Genomic DNA, 21,577 nt, shown 5'->3' with positions numbered 1-21,577 from the left:
ACTGTACGCCACCGTGGTCGAGGACGAGTTATGATCCGACAGGACACGCCTCCAGTAGGCTTCAGGGAGGGACAACAAGCGACAAATCACCTGAGACGAACACAAACAACGATGAACCAAAACCGGAAACACGTCTCTCTTTATTAATCGATAAAATACGTTTTAGAGATTTTTCTAAATTCTGGTGAAAATAAAGATGGTTTGAGAACCTTGGGCTGAGTGTTGGTGTCTCTCATGATGGTCGTCGGAGACGGCTCAGACATCCCGTGTCCCACGATGGTTGGACCAAAAACTCGGGCCAAGTTATTCTGATCCATCTGACACGGAGGACTCCTCATCACCCTGAAACACAAAGAGAACCAAGAACAGAAACTGATTCAGCTGCAGCTTTCATTTTCTAAAGTGATGACCTTTTTCATCCACAAAGAACACAAAGATGAAGAGCCAAAAGAAGACACAGAGAGACAAAACACACGACCCGCAGAACCAACAGACGATAAAAACAGGAAAACGAGACCAGATCAGACCATTCTTCAAAAGATCGTACTTGTGTAGATGAAGCATGAGGAAGGCCAGCGTGTCTCTGTTGGCCTTCGGCAGCTTGGCGAGGGCCTGATACATGACGGTGATGCTCTTCTCTTCATTAATCACCTCTTACACGCACAAACACAAACATCATTAAGAACCAATCAGAGAACATGTTTAACATCAGACTGAAGTCTTCACTTCCTCGTACCTGCAGCCTCCATGAAGGTTCTGTGCAGCCTGAAGGTGATCAGAGGTTCCTTCAGTTTCCTCAGAAAGTCCTTCAGAAGGCCACAGATCCCGTGAACGTCCGAGACCTTACAGAGCATGAGCGGAGTTTTCCCCTGTATGAACCGGTCCCTGAGCTCCTTCACCAGACGTTCCCCCCCAGGAACCCGGTACAGCCCCCTCTGCAGGAAGCAGAACATCAGGAGAACATGCTCATCATAGTATTAACAGAAAAAAAACTGCATGACTTAAAGGTCAAACATCATGTCTATAAACCCCTCTATTTCAGCCCTGCTCAGAACAGGCTGTTTCTGTGTCTGTACCTTTAAATATGTAAATGAGCTGTGTCTGACCACGACCCCTCTCTGGAAGGGCTTGGGTGTACTCTGTGCTTTCTCGCTCCATGTCCTATTGTTTACGGTGAGAAGGCAGACTCAGAGGGCAGAACAAACACCTAGCTGTGGGAGTGTCACCCACTTAGGGGAGGGACTACTGCCCTTTGTGATGTCATGAAGGGAAAATCTCCTAACGGCCTGTTTGAGCACACATTTTAGCCTCTCAAGAGGGGGCACCGATCAGGGTTAAGGTAAGTCTCGATCCGGAGTGTGATCAGACAAGTTTAAAGCAGGAAGAGCTCACCTCTTCCAGCCCCCTCCTCTCGATCTCGGCCACACACTCCACCACCAGCTGAGGAACTCGGGGATGATTGAGGGGAGCGAAACCCTCCAACGTGTTCTGCATAGGAAAGATCAGTTGAAATAATCACTTATTTACTTTATGAAAGGATAAGAGCTCAGTGAAGACATCTATCATCATATATTCCCCCATTCCCTACTGATAAGTTACATCACCTACCCTATGACCCTTAGTCACCATGGCAACCAAAACAGCAGCAACTATTCTGACTCTGAAACATGAATATCTGATCATATTGCTCACGTACCTGTTGAGCTGTACTCCTAGTCGTAGCAGCGTCAAAACAACCGTCGCTAAATTTGTGTTTGCACTCTGGATGAGAGACCACGCGGCAGTTTCGACACTTCACCGCCATCTTCCCAAAGCGGATCCTCTTTCCACATGGCGTGCAGGTCTCAGGCCGGATCACCTGCAGAGAGGAACGTTGTTACACTGACAGAATGCCTTCAAGTAACACAAACCCGGGGCTGGGGTTCCACAGAGTTCTGTTCTGGAGCCATTTTCATTTTAAGTACAAACAACAGTGTCCAGTGGTTCCCCGCCCTCTGACTGTCAACAAATACAAAAACTATGAGGGGGAGGCAACAGCACTGTGTGTTTTTTTGGGACATTGCAGTAGCACCCAGAGCAGGGCTCCAAAACAAATCGAACCAAACTAAAATCCTACATATTGTTGCTTAAAGTGGTAATAATCATAAAAAAGAGACCTGTCCTTAGACCTACCCTGCCCCTCCTCTCTTATGTGAAGCTTTATTATCTGATGATTCCAAACGTTCTTATCAGGTCCGAGTGTTTTTACCGTTTTAGACAGGAAGACGTGTTTGGAGGTTTTCTCAGATCTGAAGATGTACGATGATCTGTCGTCTGAGTGGGCTTCACTTTCAGGTTCGACCGTCGTCTCATCGGGAAACCACACAGACGTTTGGTCTGAGAAACACAAAGAGAGCGAGCTGACTTAGATAAATCTGAGTGCATGTTCTGATCCTAAAAGAAATGGAAGAAAAAGAGCAAAACACCCAGGGTTTGATAAAGGTAAGGGTTAAATGATGATTAAGTATAAAAATGTCACCTCCAACTCCTCCTGGAGAAAGTGCACACTCCTGGTTGACGGTCTGGGTCGGGTTCTCCGGTGTCTCCTGTGTGATTCCCTGCACCATGTGGATCTGATCCCTGGTCTCTGGAGAGGTCACAGCCGCTTTCACTATCGTCTCCACCTCCTGAGGGTTAAGTTAAAGTTAACTCACTATCGTCTCCATTAAGACACCGTTTGACTCATAAAAACAAAGGGTTAAACTCTCCCAGAACTGCGCTGCAGAGCAAACTGCGTCTCTGTGTTCTGGTGCTGGTTGCACAGATTTCCATGAGCCATTGTTCAGTCATTTGGGTAAAACCTATGCTAGCTTACAGCCATGCACAGCTGGAGCGAAATTTAGCGCCTGCTGAGAGTTGGCGGTAACTGCGCCGCAGTATTTATACAAGATGTCACACTCAGGAAAAAATGCCAGATGCACATGGGCCTAAGAACCAATAAGAGACTTTTAAGAGTCTGCTGTTTATGGTTATCATAGATTAGATCATTAACGTACAGTATGTTCTCTCAGTGTGATTCCAACAGAAGCAAAGATGAAGATCTGTTCACCTTCTCCACAGTTTTTCTCTCCAGCAGCTCAGAAGAAATGTTCCCACCTCGCCCTCGCTTCCCGACCGGACAGCCGAGAAGAGGACCAATCGACGAGCGCTGCAGAGAAACACAACGACAAAAAAACATATTAAACTGACATCAGAAAACAATGTGACAACACCTCCCGACGTCAAAGAACAACAAAACCTCTGAAGAGATGGACAGGTTAAGGTGAGGCTGTGACTCACTCTTCTCTCTCTGGCTCGAGATCTCAGAGGTTTAATCACTGTTGTATCCAGATCCTGAAAAGAAAAAAATTAAAATCAGGACGATTAAAAACAGGGTAGGGTTAGGCTAACCTAGGCTAAAAAAAAATCCTGTGTGTTCTAATAAAACGTCTGTAATGTGTTGTTGAAACCGTACCACGTCGTCGTCTGTGCGGTCGTAGCTGATGTCAGAGTGAGACAGGAAGGACGACTCATCGATCACCGACAACCTGAGAGAACGGAATAATTATAATTATATTAGCTTGAATTTATGTTACGCCTTTCAAGGACCCCCAAGGATGCTTGACATCAGAACACTCAAACAAATGGACCCAAGTCCATAAGCAGAGTTTAACAGGAGGGTGTCTTAGGATGCAGCATTGAGCTCAGGGGTAAAAATCATACCAGGATGAAATAAAAAGTCATAAAATGTGATCCCCGTCTTTAATAACCCGTCGCTGCCTGTTTGAGCCGGCTCACCGTTTGCTGCTGCGGTGCAGCGTCGTGTTGCCTCCTTTGTGTTCAAATGTGGCGAGCAGCGATTTCTGTTCGTCGTTCAGCACGGCGCTTGATTTGCTGTCGTGGACGAGGATGTCGCACATGAGCTGCATCTGCCTCTGCTGGAAACACAAGAAGAAGAAGAAGAAGACGAGAGGGTGATGAGATGCCAAGAGTTTGATTATTTAAGCATCCTTCTCTCCTTTCCTATCTCCAAGTCCCCTTCTGCATTGGCTGCTCTCCTTCTGGCCTCCTTTCCTTTCCTTTCTTTTTGTCCTCGTCTCTACTGTATTGTGTGTATTTCCTGTGCACTGACCAGGTACTGGTAGTCTCCCTCAATCTTGAAGCGTTTCTTCATCTCCACGTCGAGCTGGTTTCTGGCGTGCTTCAGTTTCACCTCCAGAGCAGCTTTGGCCACGTCCGACTTCACCAGCAGCTCTTTGTACTTCTTCATCTCCAGGTCAGCATGAAACCAGCGTTTCCTCACCGTCTCAAAGTTCTTCAGCACCTCCACCATCTCTGAGGAGAGAAAAATAATCATCCTCCACCATCTTTAAAAAGAGACAGGTGGGTGTCATGTTTAGTTTGGTCAGAGTGTTGATTTGGTTGGTGGGTGTAGTGTTTAGTTTGGTCAGTGTGTTGATTTGGTTGGTGGGTGCAGTGTTTAGTTTGGTCAGTGTGTTGATTTGGTTGGTGGGTGCAGTGTTTAGTTTGGTCAGTGTGTTGATTTGGTTGGTGGGTGCAGTGTTTAGTTTGGTCAGTGTGTTGATTTGGTTGGTGGGTGCAGTGTTTAGTTTGGTCAGTGTGTTGATTTGGTTGGTGGGTGCAGTGTTTAGTTTGGTCAGTGTGTTGATTTGGTTGGTGGGTGCAGTGTTTAGTTTGGTCAGTGTGTTGATTTGGTTGGTGGGTGCAGTGTTTAGTTTGGTCAGTGTGTTGATTTGGTTGGTGGGTGCAGTGTTTAGTTTGGTCAGTGTGTTGATTTGGTTGGTGGGTGTAGTGTTTCGATTGGTCACCATCATTTTTGATTGCTCAGTGTAGTGTTCTGGTTGGTCGTTGTGTTATTTCTCACCTCTCTCCATGTAGATCGAGTTCTCCTCCATGTTGATCCTCTGGAGACAAAGAGCGAGGAGCTCCTCCACGATGAGCCGAGACTCCCCCCCGCTGAGCCAGGACTCCCCCATCACTGTCTGCCCAGCCACCTTTTCACACGGCAACTTTAAAACACAACACGTACATTTGGACAGTCAGACTTCAAATTTTGACTGTCAGACTCTTATTTTGACTGTCAGACTCTTATTTTGACAGCCAGAATTTTATTTCAAGATTCAGATTATGTCAAATGTTTATTTTTGTCAGATAACATGATCGATGTTTGATTACTGAGATGTTGATCCACAAATACCTAAAATAATATCTGAATATTATTATTACATTTTTTTAGAACAAAATTCACATAAACACTTAAAATCAAATGAATGTTCAAACGTCAAACTCATGAATGGTGATGTAATGTGATGCAGACTTTAAATCAAAGACGATTAAAGACTTTTTTTATCACGTTGATCAGCTGAGTTTGAGCTGTGCGGGTTTAATCTGCGCGTTTTAATCACAGGGGATTAATCTGCGGGTCTCTGATAGATTAAAAAGTTTCACACAGATTCAGGCGGAGATCCACAGCGGGCTCATCACGTCTCCGGTCCGGTTTCGGTCGGATCCGGATCCCCCTCGTGTCTCAAACAGTTCCACACACCGTGACGCACGTGCACAGAGTATAGCCTCAGATAAAGCAGCCACACACACACACACACACACACACACACAGAATAACTGAGAGAAGGATGAATTAATGAGAAAACGATTACACTAATGATAAATAAAGATGACATTAATAATCAAACCCAATAAACAGGAAGATAAATAAACTCACGGCAGGTCGACCTGAAGCTCCTCAGCAGCTGGTGAGCCTGTCTGTCACTCTTCTGCTTCTTGATGGGATTTAGAGGCGGTTCTTCTTTCTGTCACTCCAGACTTCACCTGCTCTTTCTGATGACGTCATCAGTGCACCAGGTGAATCACGTGGGTATTAAAAAATTAGACTAATGGTGTTTTATATTTTTGGAAAACGATTAACATGTTTACAGTAATAGTTTATTCATATATTCATTAGTACAATTTATCAATTTAGATTCAGTTTGTGTTTTTTTATTTCTGACACAAGAAGTTTGAAGGAACTCACTAAAGCACCTTGATGAGGTCTGGGCTGCGCGCACTGAAAGCTTGATGATGTCCTCGTATCATTGCACGATGTAGAAACTTCACATCAAATAATCAGCTTTCTATTGAATTCCTGTTTTGCATTTTATCATGCAATATCTGAAAAAGGATACTCTGTAGCAGATTGCTATTCGTACATTAGTGAGTATAATTTCTTAATATTTCTCAATGTGATCGTTGGTGGCAGGTGCTGAATCACAATCTCACCTAGGGCACCAAAACGTCTAAAGTCGGCCTCTGTAAGCAGCTGTAACCTTCTGTATGTTGTCATCAAAGTCCTATTGTCCCTAAGGCATCCTTGTAGTTTACATAACTGATTGATTTCATCCGGCTTTGTTGATACATATAGTTGAGTATCGTCCGCATAACAATAAAAAATTAAGGAGTGTTTCCTCATGATATTACCCAGAGGAAGCATATAAGCTGAAAAGAATCGGTCCAAGCACTGAACCTTGTGGAACTCCATGGCTAACTTTGGTGTATCATTATGGATGCACTGAAAACATGATCTCAGGGAACTTAACAGATCGAAACTTTGGGGTAAAAGGAAGTTCAGAAAGAATAGGTCTATTGTTAGCTTAGGAACCTGAATCTAAAGTTAAAGCTACCTTAAATGACTGCAGTACTTAAATACTGATTTAGATAAAAGGCTACCGTGTGAACCCGGTGAATACTTTTTAAAGACTACAAATACCAGCAGATATGATGAAGTCAATGTTAACATGCTAACAAGCTAAAAAGACACAGAAAACTATGTAAGCTTTACACCTGCTCTGCATCAGCAGAGGTCCCTGTTAGCATGTAGAGCTAGTGGCATGGTGCAACTCTTCATGTGGTTTAAATGGTGATTGTGTAAAGTTTCTCTGTTTGAAGGAAAGGAGTCACATGCTACAGCGATGTTAAATAAACAGACTTCGGTTGTGTTTTAAACACAGTTTATTCATGCAACTTTCATCACAAGTTTTACATTCACTACAGGAACAACAACAACAGATGCACTGTTGCCACGATAACCTCTCTTCCTACACACTCTGCCAAGTCAGCAAAGTATTACTAGGTATAAAAAAAAAAGTGGCTGTCCTCCATGTTGGCTCCAGTGCATCTGTAAGGACGGAAACACACAGACTGCTACAAAACAGCTCAGCCTGCAGGAAGACAGCCGCCATCTTTGATTCTGCTCCCGTTAATCTGTACTACAGTGTTTAAAGCCTCTGGAAACTTGACTTTAGATATTAAAAATCCATATTTGATATCAAAATTGAATCATCTACAAAAATCAGAGTGGAAAAAAACATTCAAAAAGATTACAAAACCTGGGCAAGAACAGCTTATATTGCTGGATTTAGATCATTTCTACGGGCTGTGTGGGCGTGGAAGCTCTAGCCAAAACTATCATCTTTCAATGGGCACACATGGGGAGGCAGGACACTGCTGCAAGACGAAGCTGTTTAAAGCCCCAGAACTTTCTGGGCACAATTGGTTAACCAGTCTTGGGGGAATGAGCGCCACGACTCACCCAAACCCGACCCACTGTTTCTCCAAAAAGAGAGAGAGACCAAAATCATGTAAATAAATTCGAAAATAACATGGTGAACAGCATATTGTGGAGTTGGGTTTCCAGAGGCTTTGATAATGACACCATGTTGGATTATAATCTGTATTAATCTGTACTACAGTGTTTATTAAGGACACCATTTTGGACATTCACCTTGTATTTATTTGTTGTCATGGCAGCAACGATCCTACAGCTGTTTCTCCTTGGTTTGCTAAATGCTAAACTAACTAGCTGCAGAAATTGCACTTCTACTTACTGCACAGACGCTATTTATTCTGAATTATCCCTGTAAGGGCATAACAAATCTAGTCCTATGCCACATCTCTTTCTAAACAAGACCATTTGACACAAACATGTCTGCATGAGGTCCCGCAGACTGAACTGTATGTTAGCACTATGCTAACTGTGGCTAATACTGCCAGGATACAAAAACTGTAAAAAAAAATACAAAATGATATGAAGAATAAAATTCACTGTTAAAAATCCCTTCAAAGATCATCCCAGAACAGGAAGGGGAGGGGTTAGCTCTGACATCACACCGATGGGGAGGGACCAGCTCTGACATCACACAGAGGGTTGGAAGATGCCTTTGGATGTATTAAAAGATGGGATACTGAACTTTATCCAGATCTGTTCATCCTAGTGGCCAATCAGGGTACTACAACTAACCCTGACCTCAAGATCCATCAAACAAAGCTCCAACATTTAGACCTCCATCGTAGAGACTTCCAATATACAGACCCCCATCATACAGACCTCCAACATTAAGACCTCCACCAATCAGACCCCCATCATACAGACCTCCGTCATTCAGATCTCATCATACAGATCTCCATAATAAAGACCTCTGCAGGGTTGATCCACACAGACTGCCAAAACAAGGAATCTGGGTTTATTGGTTATCAGTAAGGTCAGAACATTTAATTTTTAATTAATTGGAAAAATTGAAAAAAACAGTTTTGAAGTCCAGTATCTGTATCTCATGATACATCCATCATGGCAGGGCTTTATTTATTTGTTTCTTTCTTTATTAGTCAGTTACTTTTAGGAATTTGTCAGGGGCAGAGTCAACTTGTTGACTTCCTGTGAAGGGCGTTTTTTTGAAGGGATGGCTACTTGCAGGCTTCCACTGGATTTATTAGCACCATTTACATTACCTAAATGATTTGAGGTCCACTAAAGACCTGATCTTCCATTGAATTCTGGACTGCATTTTTAGTTTTTTTATCCATCAGTAAAACTCACATTATCAGTAAAACTCACATTATCAGTAAAACTCACATTATCAGTAAAATTCACATTATCAGTAACTCAAAAAGTCAAAGATACTGAGTTGGTCCTGAATAGATCTGTAGTCCAGCTCAGTCAGTCCAGACTAAACCAGGCCAACACTGATCAGGACTTAACATGTTACTCTACCAATGATCCAGAACAAGATTGAATTATATTATTAGTAGAAGTAATATTATTATGGTGTCACACTGATACATAAGAAATGTGGTTTAGACTAAGAGGATGTTGAGTCTTGATTAAAGACCTCGAATGAGATATAAAACATGTTGTGGTTATGAGAGAAAGACTTTCATGAGTTCAGGTTGAGATGAATTTAATTTACAACAAGCAAAATGAGTTTATGGACAAAATGGAAGAAGTACATAAGAAGTATTTATGCTAAGCTACTGCTACCGTAGCAGTATAAAGTAGTTAACTACTAGTACTACTACTGCGTTCACGAGAAAGTTCATGTAGACAAAGAGAGTTTGACAAGTTTTAGGACAGATGAGATGAAATGATGTCAAGTGCTCGAGTATTTCAAATGACTAGACTCAAGAATCAAACCAATAACAGTCAGTACAAGTGGAAACCATGCTGTACCGATTAAGTATTAGTTGTTGGAGCTTTGTTCTACCTCACCCGAAGGACAGTCAGGGTAGGGTTCAGAAGTAGTTTTGTAACTGTTTAGAAGTCGTTACATTTAGTATCTGAATTGTTGTGGTACTATTATAAGAACGTTTCGTATGTTGTTGAGTTGTTTAAGTTGTATCATCTGTGTTAATTTGAGTAAAAGTTGTTAAGTGGTTTGGCTGTTGGGTTGGGTTAAGTAGCATTACCACCTTTTTTACTTTAAGTTGGAGTTATAGAATTGGTTAGGTGGTTGGGTTTGGGTTAAGCAGTATAACCACCATCTTTACTTTTAGTTGGAGTGGTAGAATGGTTTGGTTGATGTTGCATAATTGTTTTGGTTGTTGGGTTGTGGGTTTTGGGTTTAGTAGTATTACCACCTGTACTTTTAGGTCGAGTCGTAAAATTGGTTTGGTTGTTGGGTTGGGTTTGGTTGTTGGGTTCAGTTGGGTTTAGTAGTATTACCAACTTCTTTACTTTTAGGTTGAGTCGTATAATTGTTTTGTTTGTTGTTGGGTTGGGTTTAGTAGTATAACCACCTTCTTTACTTTTAGGTCAAGTCTTATAATTGGTTTGGTTGTTGGGTTAGGTTGGGTTTAGTAGTGTTACAACCTTTACTTTTAGTTGGAGTGATAGAATGGTTTGGTTGTTGTTGTATAATTGTTTTGTTTGTTGGTTTGGTTGTTGTTGGGTTGGGTTTAGTAGTATTACCACCATCTTTACTTTTAGGTCGAGTCGTATAATTGGTTTGGTTGTTGTTGTATAATTGTTTTGTTTGTTGGTCTTGGTTGTTGTTAGGTTGGGTTTGGTTGTTGGGTTTAGTAGTATTTACGACGTTTGTTGAAGGAAGAAGTACTGGATGTAGAGTACCTGTTGCAGTTATGTGCTAAAAAAGTACTAGAGGGGGGTGGTAAACTAGTTGTAGTTTTAACTTTACAGCCATTTAAATAAGGTGGTGTTGATGTGCTTAAACCTCTACCTTCCTTCATTAAACAGGCTTCAACCATTCTGTTTTAATTAGTCAGTTGTTGGAATTGTTTCTATGGCAATCAAATTAGGGGGCGGAGCTTCATAAGGAGCCCTAAGGAAGAGCTTTATTTGTTTGTTCCAGAATTAACTTTCAATGGTACTTGATGGCAGTAGATGTAGAACGGAACAAACTGGTAACGTATTCTACTCTAGTATATTGTATTGTCTAAATCGTTCAGGGTTGTTTAGTTGTGTAGGGTTCACTTCTTTTTGGTGTATCATTAGTTAAGTTTGACAGTTTACTTGTAGATGTCCAGAAAGGATTTGTGAGATCTCTCTATGTTTTTGTCTTTGTTTGTAGGAGAACAGTACTGTTATGTAGGGTGTTGTACAGGGGCTAATCCATTATCTTGGATTTAGTTCTAGTAGCACTTTCATAGGTTTCACTAGTAGCAGTAGGATAGTGTAAGTGTAAGTACAAGTTTAAGTTCTTGTTGTTTAAAATTCGTATGGTTTAAAGGTTTCTGTTCATATTAATTTTATTTAATGCTACTGAAGAATTCAGTACAACGAGTTACTGTTTTGACATTTCTGCCAAACTGTTTCATATTTAGGGTGGAGAACTAGCTGTATACTCTTCAGATTTGTGTTGTTTAATACCAGCGGCAGCGTTGTTGTTGGGTCCATATAATAAAATTATACCGTAATACAGTTTAGCACCACTGGTAAGGTAGTTGTAGGATTCAAAACTAGATTAATTCATTAATTTATATGGTTAGGTACTAGTGGTACAGTTCCAGAGTTTGAAAGGATTTAGCCATTAAGTAGGGGTTAAAGTCAAACTGTTAGATTTATAGTATAAAGTTTTATAAGTGCTGGGGTTTAACAAGGTTGAGTACCAGTTGAAGTGCTTAGTTTTGAGAGTTTAGTACAAGGTACAGACCTCCATTTTAAGAATTTTGTTCGTCGTTGTCAAACAGAAAATAACAGTTTAACTCTTCTTGTTCTAAGATAAGGAGGTAATGTTAGATTTCCCTCCGGGGGGCGCCACAATCCTCTGAGTGGAGCGACGAGGTATATGGTCGTCAACCTGAGCTCCTGGAAGGCAGAAGAAGAAGAAGAAGAGGAGGAACAGAAGACGGAGGAGAAGGAAAGGATAGGGAAGAAAATAATAAGAAGAAGGAGATCCTGATTAAGACCCTGAATACATCTAAGACTCGATTGGTGCACATGTCACACACTTGGGAACTCTACCTGACAGTGTGAATCCTGATCGATGGAGGTTTCGGGGTGCGATCAGAGATTTGGGACAGGAGGGGCCCCGGGTGGTCGGAGTGGGGGGTACTGAGTTAGTCATACCGATGACATCATGGACTGGACCATCATAGTTTCCTCGAGGAACGCCGCGAGCTTCAGCCATCTGAGGTAAGGAGAGAATGCTGAAACTACAAAAACAAACTCCTGACGGATAATAAAGCCTCATTGGACTTTTAGAAAGTTACTAGTTAAACAGGAAGTCAAATACTAAACCACTTAGTCAGGACGTCCACTAGTTGGTTAGGAAGTTAACCAGTAGGTCCGGAGGTTAACCAATAGACCAGTAGGGTTAACCAATCGGTCAGGAGGTTGACAAGCAGAACAGGAAGTTAATCAGTAAGTCAGGGGTTTTCTGGTTAACCAGTTGGTAAGGACCAACATGGTAACCTTGTGGTTAGTTACCTTGCTGCGTGCTCGGATCCTCTTGTAGACGGTGTCAGGGAACGACTTCCTGGCGACGAAGCGTCCCGTTCCCTCGTTCGCATTGAGTTTCCCGTCCTCGAAAACGACGCGACCACCGCAGATCACCACCGTCGCAACGCCGCGGAACTCCAAACCCTCAAAGATGTTTACCTCCACAGTCTGCACACAGACAGGTGTGTGGAGATGAGGAGGAGGAGGAGCAGTTTATGATGAAGGATGGTGAATTATTGATGATGGAGATCGGCGAGTCGTTACCAGATTGTGAGTTTCTGCAGAAACAGTTCTTGTTTCCTTTGGGTTCCAGACTACGATGTCTGCGTCCGAACCGACAGCGATCCGTCCTGAACAACATATGATGAGGAAGTTAATGTGTTACTGGAGAGTAAAACAACAACTTAGAGCCTGATTCACAAAAGGATTGCGCGGCTGAAGCGCCCGCTAAATGAGTCAAAGACATCGCCTAATTCACAGAATACATACAAAGGGTTAAATGCTCCCCCTTTTAGCTATTAGCGGCCGCAATCCATTCTTAGTGAATCAGGCTCTGAGTGAAACAGAAAAGTATAATCGGTTTTGTTTTATTCTCATATAAGTCAATGAAGTTCAGTAATAGCTCCTTTCCTCAGTTTTACTCTGGGGTCTTAGGTGATACCTTTGCGCGGGTAAATGTTGAAGAGTTTAGCAGCGTTGGTACTTGTCACTGCGACAAATTCATTCTCATCCATCTTCCCTGTAGACTGCAAAAAGAGAAAAAACATGTAGGAGTATGTGAGCTGACATCAGTTTTCATCTTCTTTTATGTGAACATCTGTGATTATCTTTCTGTTATCCACATTTACACGTGTTCAGATCTTACCACGGCTCTGTCCCAGACCACAGACATCCTCTCCTCAATGCCATTCGTTCCCTCTGGGATCAGAGTAAAATCGTCTTTACCGACAGCTTTCTGAGCCGTGGAGAAGCTCGCCTGAGCGCTGGACGTCACCTGGAGGTCTCCACTGGAGAAAAGCAAAACAAGCACTCGTCAGGTTCACCCAGAACACCTGGACTTTTCAGGTAAAAGGTGACGCTACATCTTGTACATCAAGCTAACAGGAAAGCAAAGGCTAAAATTCATTCTAAACATCTAACCGAGGGGTGGATTCATGCTAACCATGCTAACATACTAACAGAGGGGTGGAGTCATGCTAACCATGCTAACATACTAACAGAGGGGTGGAGTCATGCTAACCATGCTAACAGTGGTGGAGTCATGCTAACATACTAACAGAGGAGTGGAGTCATGCTAACCATGCTAACAGTGGTGGAGTCATGCTAACATACTAACAGAGGAGTGGAGTCACACTAACCATGCTAACAGAATTTCAGTCATACTAACCACGCTTACAGAGAGGGAGTCATGCTAACCATGCTAACATGGCTAGAGTCATACTAACTATGCTAACAGAGGTGGAGTCTACTAACCATGCTAACAGGGAGATCAGGTACTGTGGAGTTGAAGGGTCGGGGTTCAGAGGCGGGCTCATCACGAAAGCAGCAGCCGTTGCCCAATCTTTGGACCAATAATGAGAGCCGTCAGTGGCGAGGCTGGCTGTGATTGGCTCCCCATACACCACAATACCTGAAGGAAAAAAACAGGAGGATGTTTAAAACATATGGCTGGAAGTTTTCCATTTTTTGCAGTGGACTTTTTGGATCCCATTAGACCATGTGGACTTTGTTTTCAGGGTCAAAATTGAAACAGGAAGTGGGCTTCTTGTGGGTTTACCTCCCTGATGTGGACTGTAGTGGTGCTTTCTTGTCAAGACTTAAAGGGGGTTTAGACTTGTTCCAGGTACCCGAACACCTGAGGTCAAAGGTTGATGATGAACTTTTGTTGGTATGTCTCAAAGCAGACAGATAACAAAAGGACTCCAGCTTCGGCTGTTCCCAAAGAAAAAGTCTGAGAGAGAAGAATGCTGAGTTCCTGTTGGCCTGGACCAAAAGGTGCACCTGTAGCGGACTCCTCAGTACGCCGCATCCAGTGTGTGGGCGGGGAAATCCCGGAGAGAGTGGCACCTGGATTCTCCACAGTCCTTCGGGGAGGGGGAGGGCTGTCTGTAACAACACTGTCTGGAACTCACACATTCAGACAGACTCAGCTTCAAACTTCAATCGCTGAAGCAGCTTCTCAGAATTAAGTTATGTAATGCAGCGGTCCAGAACCAGCTGAGGTCGTGACAGTGAAGGAGGCCGTCGAGCTGGATCAGGAGGTCAGAGGGACTCGACAGTCGAGTTAGATCAGGAGGTCAGAGGGACTCGACAGTCGAGTTGGATCAGGAGGTCAGAGGGACTCGACAGTCGAGCTGGATCAGGAGGTCAGAGGGACTCGACAGTCGAGCTGGATCAGGAGGTCAGAGGGACTCGACAGTCGAGTTAGATCAGGAGGTCAGAGGGACTCGACAGTCGAGTTGGATCAGGAGGTCAGAGGGACTCGACAGTCGAGCTGGATCAGGAGGTCAGAGGGACTCGACAGTCGAGTTAGATCAGGAGGTCAGAGGGACTCGACAGTCGAGCTGGATCAGGAGGTCAGAGGGACTCGACAGTCGAGTTAGATCAGGAGGTCAGAGGGACTCGACAGTCGAGTTAGATCAGGAGGTCAGAGAGACCGTAGATTGTACGCAGTGAAGCAAAGTCAACACATATTGTATTTTGTTTTGAGAAATGACGATGACGTCACCTTTCTTCCTGGCTTTGGCGATGACATCAGCAGCAGATTTGCTCATCACCTTGGTAACGTACAGTGGACAGTTGGCCTGTTTGGCAATCGTTATGGCCCGATAGACCGCCTCTGTCTCCACCTGAAGCACACGTGATGACACAGGTGTCAAGAGGTAGTTTACAGATTTCATAGATGAGTACTGGAGACATTTTAAAGGTGTGTGGTTACCTCCTCGGGGTGAGATAAGACGTGTCCTTCAGGTCCCGTGATGCCAAGGCAAAGAAGCTTCTTCTGTTCCTGAAAAAAAACAAAAAAACAGTTTGAACCAGATTAAATTTAAGAGAAGGAACAAAGAATTCACTTGATGTACACTTGCTGCTTTCATTCATTTTTACTGTTGTGGTTAGGAGGAGGCGGGGCCTTTCTTCATGACTTATATGAGAGTGATGCTAGAGTGTGGTCCAGGATCTACAAATTCATTTCTCCAAAGCTGATATGATAATTAGCCAAAGTGTCATAGCCATAACCATATAAGGTAGACTGACCCTGAGTTACCTAAATGTGGAACAATGGTATATTCTCCAGTAGAAGACACAGGTTCATTTGTATGATATCAACAAATGAGCCACAGCCGCCTGCCAACAACTCGGCAGCCACCTGACATGCAAAAGCGGTTTTACATAACAGATGGATATCATTTGCACCAGAAAAGTAGGACGGTCACTGATCAGCTCTGTTGTTGAGCAGGATATATTACCTCATCGATGATGTCACCGTTCTCAGCATGGACCTGTGCGATGGCTCCAAGATCCCGAAGGATGCCAAACGCCTCGTAGAGCTGGACGGCAGAAATACAGGAAGCAGATTAAAACTCTGATGTATACTAACCTTTAGCTCAACAACATGTAAACAACAAACAAGAAATAATCAAGTAAAGTCAGTTTTGATTGATAAGTCGTAGACACAGTTTTATATTCTGTATGAATCAATCGTCCATTGTTCAAGCGTTCTGTGCGGTTCTGTGGTTTACCTGAGAGTCGGAGCTCTGGTATTTGTCTTTGTAGGCCATGAAGAACAGGAAGGAGTTCACACCTGAAACACAAATACTATAGATAACACAGAGCGCCATACCTCAAGAGAAGCTAGCGTTAAATTTGGAAGATTTTACAGCTTTTTATAACCCTCAGGCATCAGTTTAATTTACTACCCTCTTAAGTCACTAAGGACAAAAATGTCCATGCCAAAAAACTGCTATAAAAATAGAACAGATTGATATTTTATTCTACTTTTTTCTGCATAAATCTCTTAAACAACTTCAGCCCTGCTCAAAACAACCAAAAATTCAATAATGTTTTGGGAATTTAACCCTTAAAATGCCAGTTTGATTACTTGATTCTGGCATTTAAAGGGTTAGATTCCTGATAATTAATAAATGTTTGATAGTTTTGAGCAGGACTGAAGTTGTTTAAGAGATTTATGCAAAAAAAAGTAGAAAAAAATATCAATCTGTTCTATTTATAAAGCAGTTTTTTGTAAATTGGACATTTCCGCCCTCCAATGTCCAAACAGGGAACTACATTTTAAATCTGATGCTACACAAAAACTAACAATGCATCAAAGTCAATATTTTGGATAATCTTTGACATATCCAAGACTGATTTTAAAAAAATCCCCCAGCCACCAAATATTTGTTAAATGGAAAATAACTAATTTTTGAATTCCTAAAACATTATTGAATGTTTGGTAGTTTTGTGCAGGGCTGAAGTTGTTTAAGAGATTTATGCAGAAAAAATTAGAAAAAAATATCAATCTGTTCTATTTTAAAGCAGTTTTTTGTAAATGGACATTTTTGTCCTTAGTGACTTCAGAGGTTAGTAAACATGTTTCAGTGTTCTATTGATTTATTAAAAATGCATTCCAAAATGTGTCAAGAGAGACTTTCTTACAAAATGTGATCCGTATGCACTAACAGACAAAATGATGACCAGATGAAGAGGAAACATTCGACCAAATGGACAGAAATGTCTATAGTGACGCATGAGGGTTAAGTTTTTGTTTACAAATGAGCGTTGATGGTCAGTAATCGTCCTCTCACCTTTGTCCTTGATGAGCGACTCGAGCTCCTCGTACAGTCCGTCGTGCCACCTCGTGATGTCCAGGTGAAGAGAGAAGTCGCAGCACGCCCTCTGCTCCGCCGTCTCCTTCCACTGATCGAACGCCGTCAGTAAGCTAGTTCCCGGCTCCACCAGCACGTGGTCGACTGAAAACCAAAACATGACACTCAATGAACCGATCAAACTCTCTAAAAATCAGACTAATCGTCATCGTGGATGATAATTAGAATCATTTATGGTTACTGTCCAACGATGATTATTGATTATGATCGTACTGATGGTCGTCGTTCCTCCGGACAGAGCCGCTCGGGTTCCGTTGTAGAAGTCGTCAGTGGGGTTCATGCCTTTCTGCGGAGCGAGCAGGCTGGTGTTGGCGTCGACGCCTCCGGGGATGACCAGCTGACCGTAAGCGTCCACCGTCTTCACGCCGGACGGGACGATCAGGTTCTCCCCGATCTGTCTGATCGGGACACGTGACAGGAAGTGCGATGTCAGAGACAGAAACTAAAGATCGTGTTCAGGTGAGTAATAACGATGATAATCGACATTCATATATTTACTTGATGATCCCGTCCTCGACATAAACATCAGCGTAGAACGACTGGTCGTCATTGACAACCTTCCCTCCTTTGATGATGAGACGATCGCCCTGGAAACAGACAGAGAGGATTCTGGGTTTAACTCTTTTTAAACAAAGACAACACATCTACACATTTTTTAAATATGACCGAAGAGATCAAACATCTAATGAGCATTTTTGTAATAAGCCACAATTCTTCATGTGTTTCACTTTAAGCCCCGCCCCCAGTGATGATGTCAATCAGGTGAGTGTTTCATTCATTGACAGAATGTAATTTTTCAATTAATATTAGATCAAAAAGAAAAGTACCAAATTTAAGTTATGAAATGTCCTATTGCCACTGAACGCACCATTTAACAAAAAAAAAATTGATGTTTTTATTTAAATTAAATTGCTTTTAATTTTTATATTTTATTATATTCATATTTTATTACAGGCATATTTTATTTCTAATTTTTAGATTAGATTTTTATGATATTGATAAATCTCAAAATTATTATAATAATCTTCTCAGCATCACAGCCTCTGTAAAACCAAATCGGGCTGAGCCGAGCCGAGCCGGGCCGAACCAAGCAGGACCGGACTCCTCAGCCTGCAGGAATCAGTCTGACCCGGCCCGGCTCAGCCTTGGTGTGGTTCTCGGTGATTGACAGGAGGAGCTGCAGCATCCCGCCTCACCGGGCCGACACCATCCCTCTGATGATGATCCCCGCTAACCCGGCTCGGCTCAGCCCGGCTCGGCTCGGGCTCGGCTCGGACTGCACCTACCGCGGGTCTCGCGCAGTTCTTCTTGTTCTGAAACGACATCCTGATCGATCTGTGATCGGTTGATTGATCCGCTCACGCCGGCTCTCACACACACACACACAGTGCTCTATTGTTGTTCGCGTCACCTCTGACGTCAGGCTGAAGACATTTACTCACCGATGCTTCCGGTGTTAGCCTCCAAAATAAAAGCCTCTGGGCGATCATTATTGTATATAGATTACTTTTTTCCTCGTTCTGTTAAAACAGATTTTTGTTTAAAAAGAAAAAAGAAGTGATTCAGAGTATGCTTCCAAGACTTCACACACACGCTACTAATACCCCATAGTCAGAGTTCTCTGTTATACACAGAATAGTAGTCTAAAGCAGATTTTACTATTTACTCTTTGATTATTTTCTACAATAATCAATTATTGTTTTGTTATCTAAAAAGTGAAAATCGTAAGAAATATTTCGAAATAGTGACACAAAGTAACTCCTTCAAAACACAAAAGTTAATAAATCAAATTAATTTAACGAATTAAAGATAACAATAAAAAAAACAATAACTCAACAACATCGTTTGATGTCATCATAATTCTTTCACATAAAGAAACACTTTTAAATGAATATGAAATCTTGATTACCTCTTTTTTTATTATTTCTAAAGTGAACATCAATCATGCTTTTAATTTGAAATACACCCCGGAAGTGTTTTACGTTATGGACAGCTGATTGGCTCGCTCTGTTGTCAGGAAACAGACCACGCCCCCCTGAGGAGGAGGTTGGGTAAGGAGGGATAGCTTTTACTCTGAAGCTTCTTCCTGACTCATCGATAAAAATTATTTAATTTTTTCAATTAATTAATTAATTGACTGATGATTTGTTTTAACCAATTTCATTAATTACCAATGTATTCATTATATTTACTAAATCAGAAAGAACTTAATATATAGAGAGAGTGTTTGTGTGTAAAGACAGGTAGACGGACACACAGATTGATTGATGATCAAATCAATGATCAAATTAATTCTTGTAATTATTTTCTTCTTCACTCATTAAACAATTTCATCAATAAGTCACAAACTGTCTTTTGGAAACTAAGTTCAGTAAATTTGTTCAACCTCTCTCTTGCCGAAGTTCTCCCGGGCGTGTCCAGAGGAAAACACCATCGTCTGTCCTTCTCCTCGTCCTCCTGCCGCCCCTCCATCGTTGCCGTCGCTCCGCGTCCGAGCGGCTCTGCGTCGCTGAGTTTGCGGACTGAACGATTCAAAGTTCAAAGTTTTATTCTCAAACGCTCCTTCGACGCTGCAGAACATCCCGCCATACTTCATCCGCGGACGAGGAGAGTCGGAGCCGAGCCGAGAGAGGAGCGAGGAGCAGTCATCGTCCTGAGAACTCCTCCTGTCAGACATCATGGACTCTCTGATCTGAGAGCAGACAGGGCGAGGAAGAAGAGGCGGAGGAGAAAGAGGAGGAGAAGGGGAATGAGGAGGAGGAGGGAGTTGACGATGATGAGGAAGAAGAGGAGGAGGAGGAGGAGGAGGGTTGTGTGTAGACCTCGGGGGATTAATGAATGGACTCGCTGGAGGACGAAAAAAGGAGGCCACGGAGGAGGGTAGACTGTGACCTCGAACTGAGACTGAGAAGAGTTGATCAGTGGGAGGAGGAGGAGGAGGAGGAGGAGGAGAGCAGCACAAACAGAAATAGACTCATTGAAGAACATCCAGTCTCTGCTGAGACTGATTGAAGTTCATTCTGCAGTCTATGCCTATAGCAGCATAACTAGGAGCTAGTCTAAGCCTGCACCAGCCCTAACTATAAGCTTTATCAAAAAGGAAAGTTTGAAGTCTATTCTTAAAAGTACAGAGTGGGTCTGCCTCCTAGACCCTGACTGGATGATTCCAAAGAAGAGGGATCTGATAACTGAAGGCTCTACCTCCCGTAGTACATTTAGAGACCGCAGGTACCACGAGCAGGTCCGATAACTGAAGGCTCTACCTCCCGTAGTACATTTAGAGACCGTAGGTACCACGAGCAGGTCCGATAACTGAAGGCTCTACCTCCCGTAGTACATTTAGAGACCGCAGGTACCACGAGCAGGTCCGATAACTGAAGGCTCTACCTCCCGTAGTACATTTAGAGACCGCAGGTACCACGAGCAGGTCCGATAACTGAAGGCTCTACCTCCCTTAGTACATTTAGAGACCGTAGGTACCACGAGCAGGTCCGATAACTGAAGGCTCTACCTCCCGTAGTACATTTAGAGACCGCAGGTACCACGAGCAGGTCCGATAACCGAAGGCTCTACCTCCCTTAGTACATTTAGAGACTGTACCACGAGCAGGCCTGATAACTGAAGGCTCTACCTCCCTTAGTACATTTAGAGACTGTACCACGAGCAGGCCTGATAACTGAAGGCTCTACCTCCCGTAGTACATTTAGAGACTGTACCACGAGCAGGCCTGATAACTGAAGGCTCTACCTCCCGTAGTACATTTAGAGACTGTAGGTACCACGAGCAGGCCTGCACTCTGGGAGCGTAATGTTCTGAAAGGGTAATACGGCACTACAAGCTCTTTAAGATAGGATGGTGCCTGACCATTCAGAGCTTTCTAAGTCAGAAGATGAATTTTAAATTCTATTGGACATTGTATAGGGAGCCAGTACAGAGAAGCCATTACAGGAGTAATGTGGTTTCCTAGTTCCTAGTTAGCACCATAGACTGTAAATATTAATGGACGAAGCCTGAGTGACGTCATGAACTAGTTTTTCTGCAAGGTTTGCGACAGGAGATGCCTGATTTTAGAGATATTATGAAGGTGAAAATAGGCTGTCTTTGAAACTTGTTTTATACAAGAGTTAAAGGACATATGTTGATCAAATAGAACAGTGGTGCTATTGTGGTTCAGGTCCTAATACAACGCTTCTAGTTTACAGAACTGATTGGTGTCTTCAGGCTTCATTGATACGTATAGCTGAGTATCATCTGCATAACAATGAGTGTTTCTTCATAATATAACCCAGAGGACGCATATTTAGGGTGAAAAGAATCGGTCTGAGCACAGAAATTTGATAAAGAGGAAGATGATGACAAATTATCATGTGACATCCCAGCGAAGAATGTTTCAGGTCACATGAACACAATGAAGTGCACAGCAGGG

At 42.8% G+C, this 21,577-nt stretch overlaps 2 protein-coding genes across 3 annotated transcripts in view; both read right to left on the bottom strand.

Moving 5' to 3' along the window:
• The window catches only part of si:ch1073-416j23.1 (rac GTPase-activating protein 1), an 8,427-nt gene extending 2,629 nt beyond the window's left edge, over nt 1–5,798 (bottom strand). Inside the window, exons 1-15 of the mRNA XM_065949300.1 lie at nt 5,490–5,798; nt 4,904–5,048; nt 4,151–4,353; nt 3,817–3,956; nt 3,494–3,566; nt 3,319–3,372; nt 3,089–3,187; nt 2,519–2,666; nt 2,249–2,376; nt 1,697–1,858; nt 1,393–1,488; nt 737–935; nt 548–653; nt 210–342; nt 1–90 (exon numbers count right to left, since the gene is read on the bottom strand). The exon at nt 1–90 is cut by the window's left edge and continues 16 nt beyond it. Of these exons, the coding sequence (XP_065805372.1) occupies nt 1–90; nt 210–342; nt 548–653; nt 737–935; nt 1,393–1,488; nt 1,697–1,858; nt 2,249–2,376; nt 2,519–2,666; nt 3,089–3,187; nt 3,319–3,372; nt 3,494–3,566; nt 3,817–3,956; nt 4,151–4,353; nt 4,904–5,015 (1,743 nt within the window). The 5' untranslated portion in view covers nt 5,016–5,048; nt 5,490–5,798. The remainder of the gene's footprint in view (nt 91–209; nt 343–547; nt 654–736; nt 936–1,392; nt 1,489–1,696; nt 1,859–2,248; nt 2,377–2,518; nt 2,667–3,088; nt 3,188–3,318; nt 3,373–3,493; nt 3,567–3,816; nt 3,957–4,150; nt 4,354–4,903; nt 5,049–5,489) is intronic.
• A 1,228-nt stretch (nt 5,799–7,026) lies between these two features.
• dpysl4 (dihydropyrimidinase like 4) lies at nt 7,027–20,536 on the bottom strand. 2 transcript variants are annotated; one of them, XM_065949298.1, is made up of 15 exons: nt 19,538–20,536; nt 17,650–17,738; nt 17,365–17,549; nt 17,071–17,235; nt 16,006–16,067; nt 15,733–15,813; nt 15,204–15,272; nt 14,994–15,114; nt 13,739–13,895; nt 13,131–13,272; nt 12,927–13,011; nt 12,530–12,615; nt 12,254–12,433; nt 11,789–11,954; nt 7,027–11,632 (listed from the first exon to the last, which is right to left on the bottom strand). In XM_065949298.1, exons 1-15 carry the CDS (start codon nt 19,829–19,831, stop codon nt 11,541–11,543), a joined length of 1,974 nt encoding a protein of 657 aa, XP_065805370.1. In that variant the 5' UTR covers nt 19,832–20,536; the 3' UTR covers nt 7,027–11,540. The 2 variants fall into 2 exon arrangements, with proteins under 2 accessions (XP_065805370.1, XP_020511521.1); XM_020655865.3 differs by lacking the exon at nt 19,538–20,536 and adding an exon at nt 18,438–18,569.
• Between the last annotated feature and the right edge of the window lie 1,041 nt (nt 20,537–21,577).

This window comes from Labrus bergylta, chromosome 21 (genome assembly GCF_963930695.1).
Source record: "Labrus bergylta chromosome 21, fLabBer1.1, whole genome shotgun sequence".
NCBI classification, from domain to species: domain Eukaryota; kingdom Metazoa; phylum Chordata; class Actinopteri; order Labriformes; family Labridae; genus Labrus; species Labrus bergylta.
The sequence above is the reverse complement of the archived record's forward strand: the minus strand, read 5'-3'. Positions and strand labels throughout refer to the sequence as shown.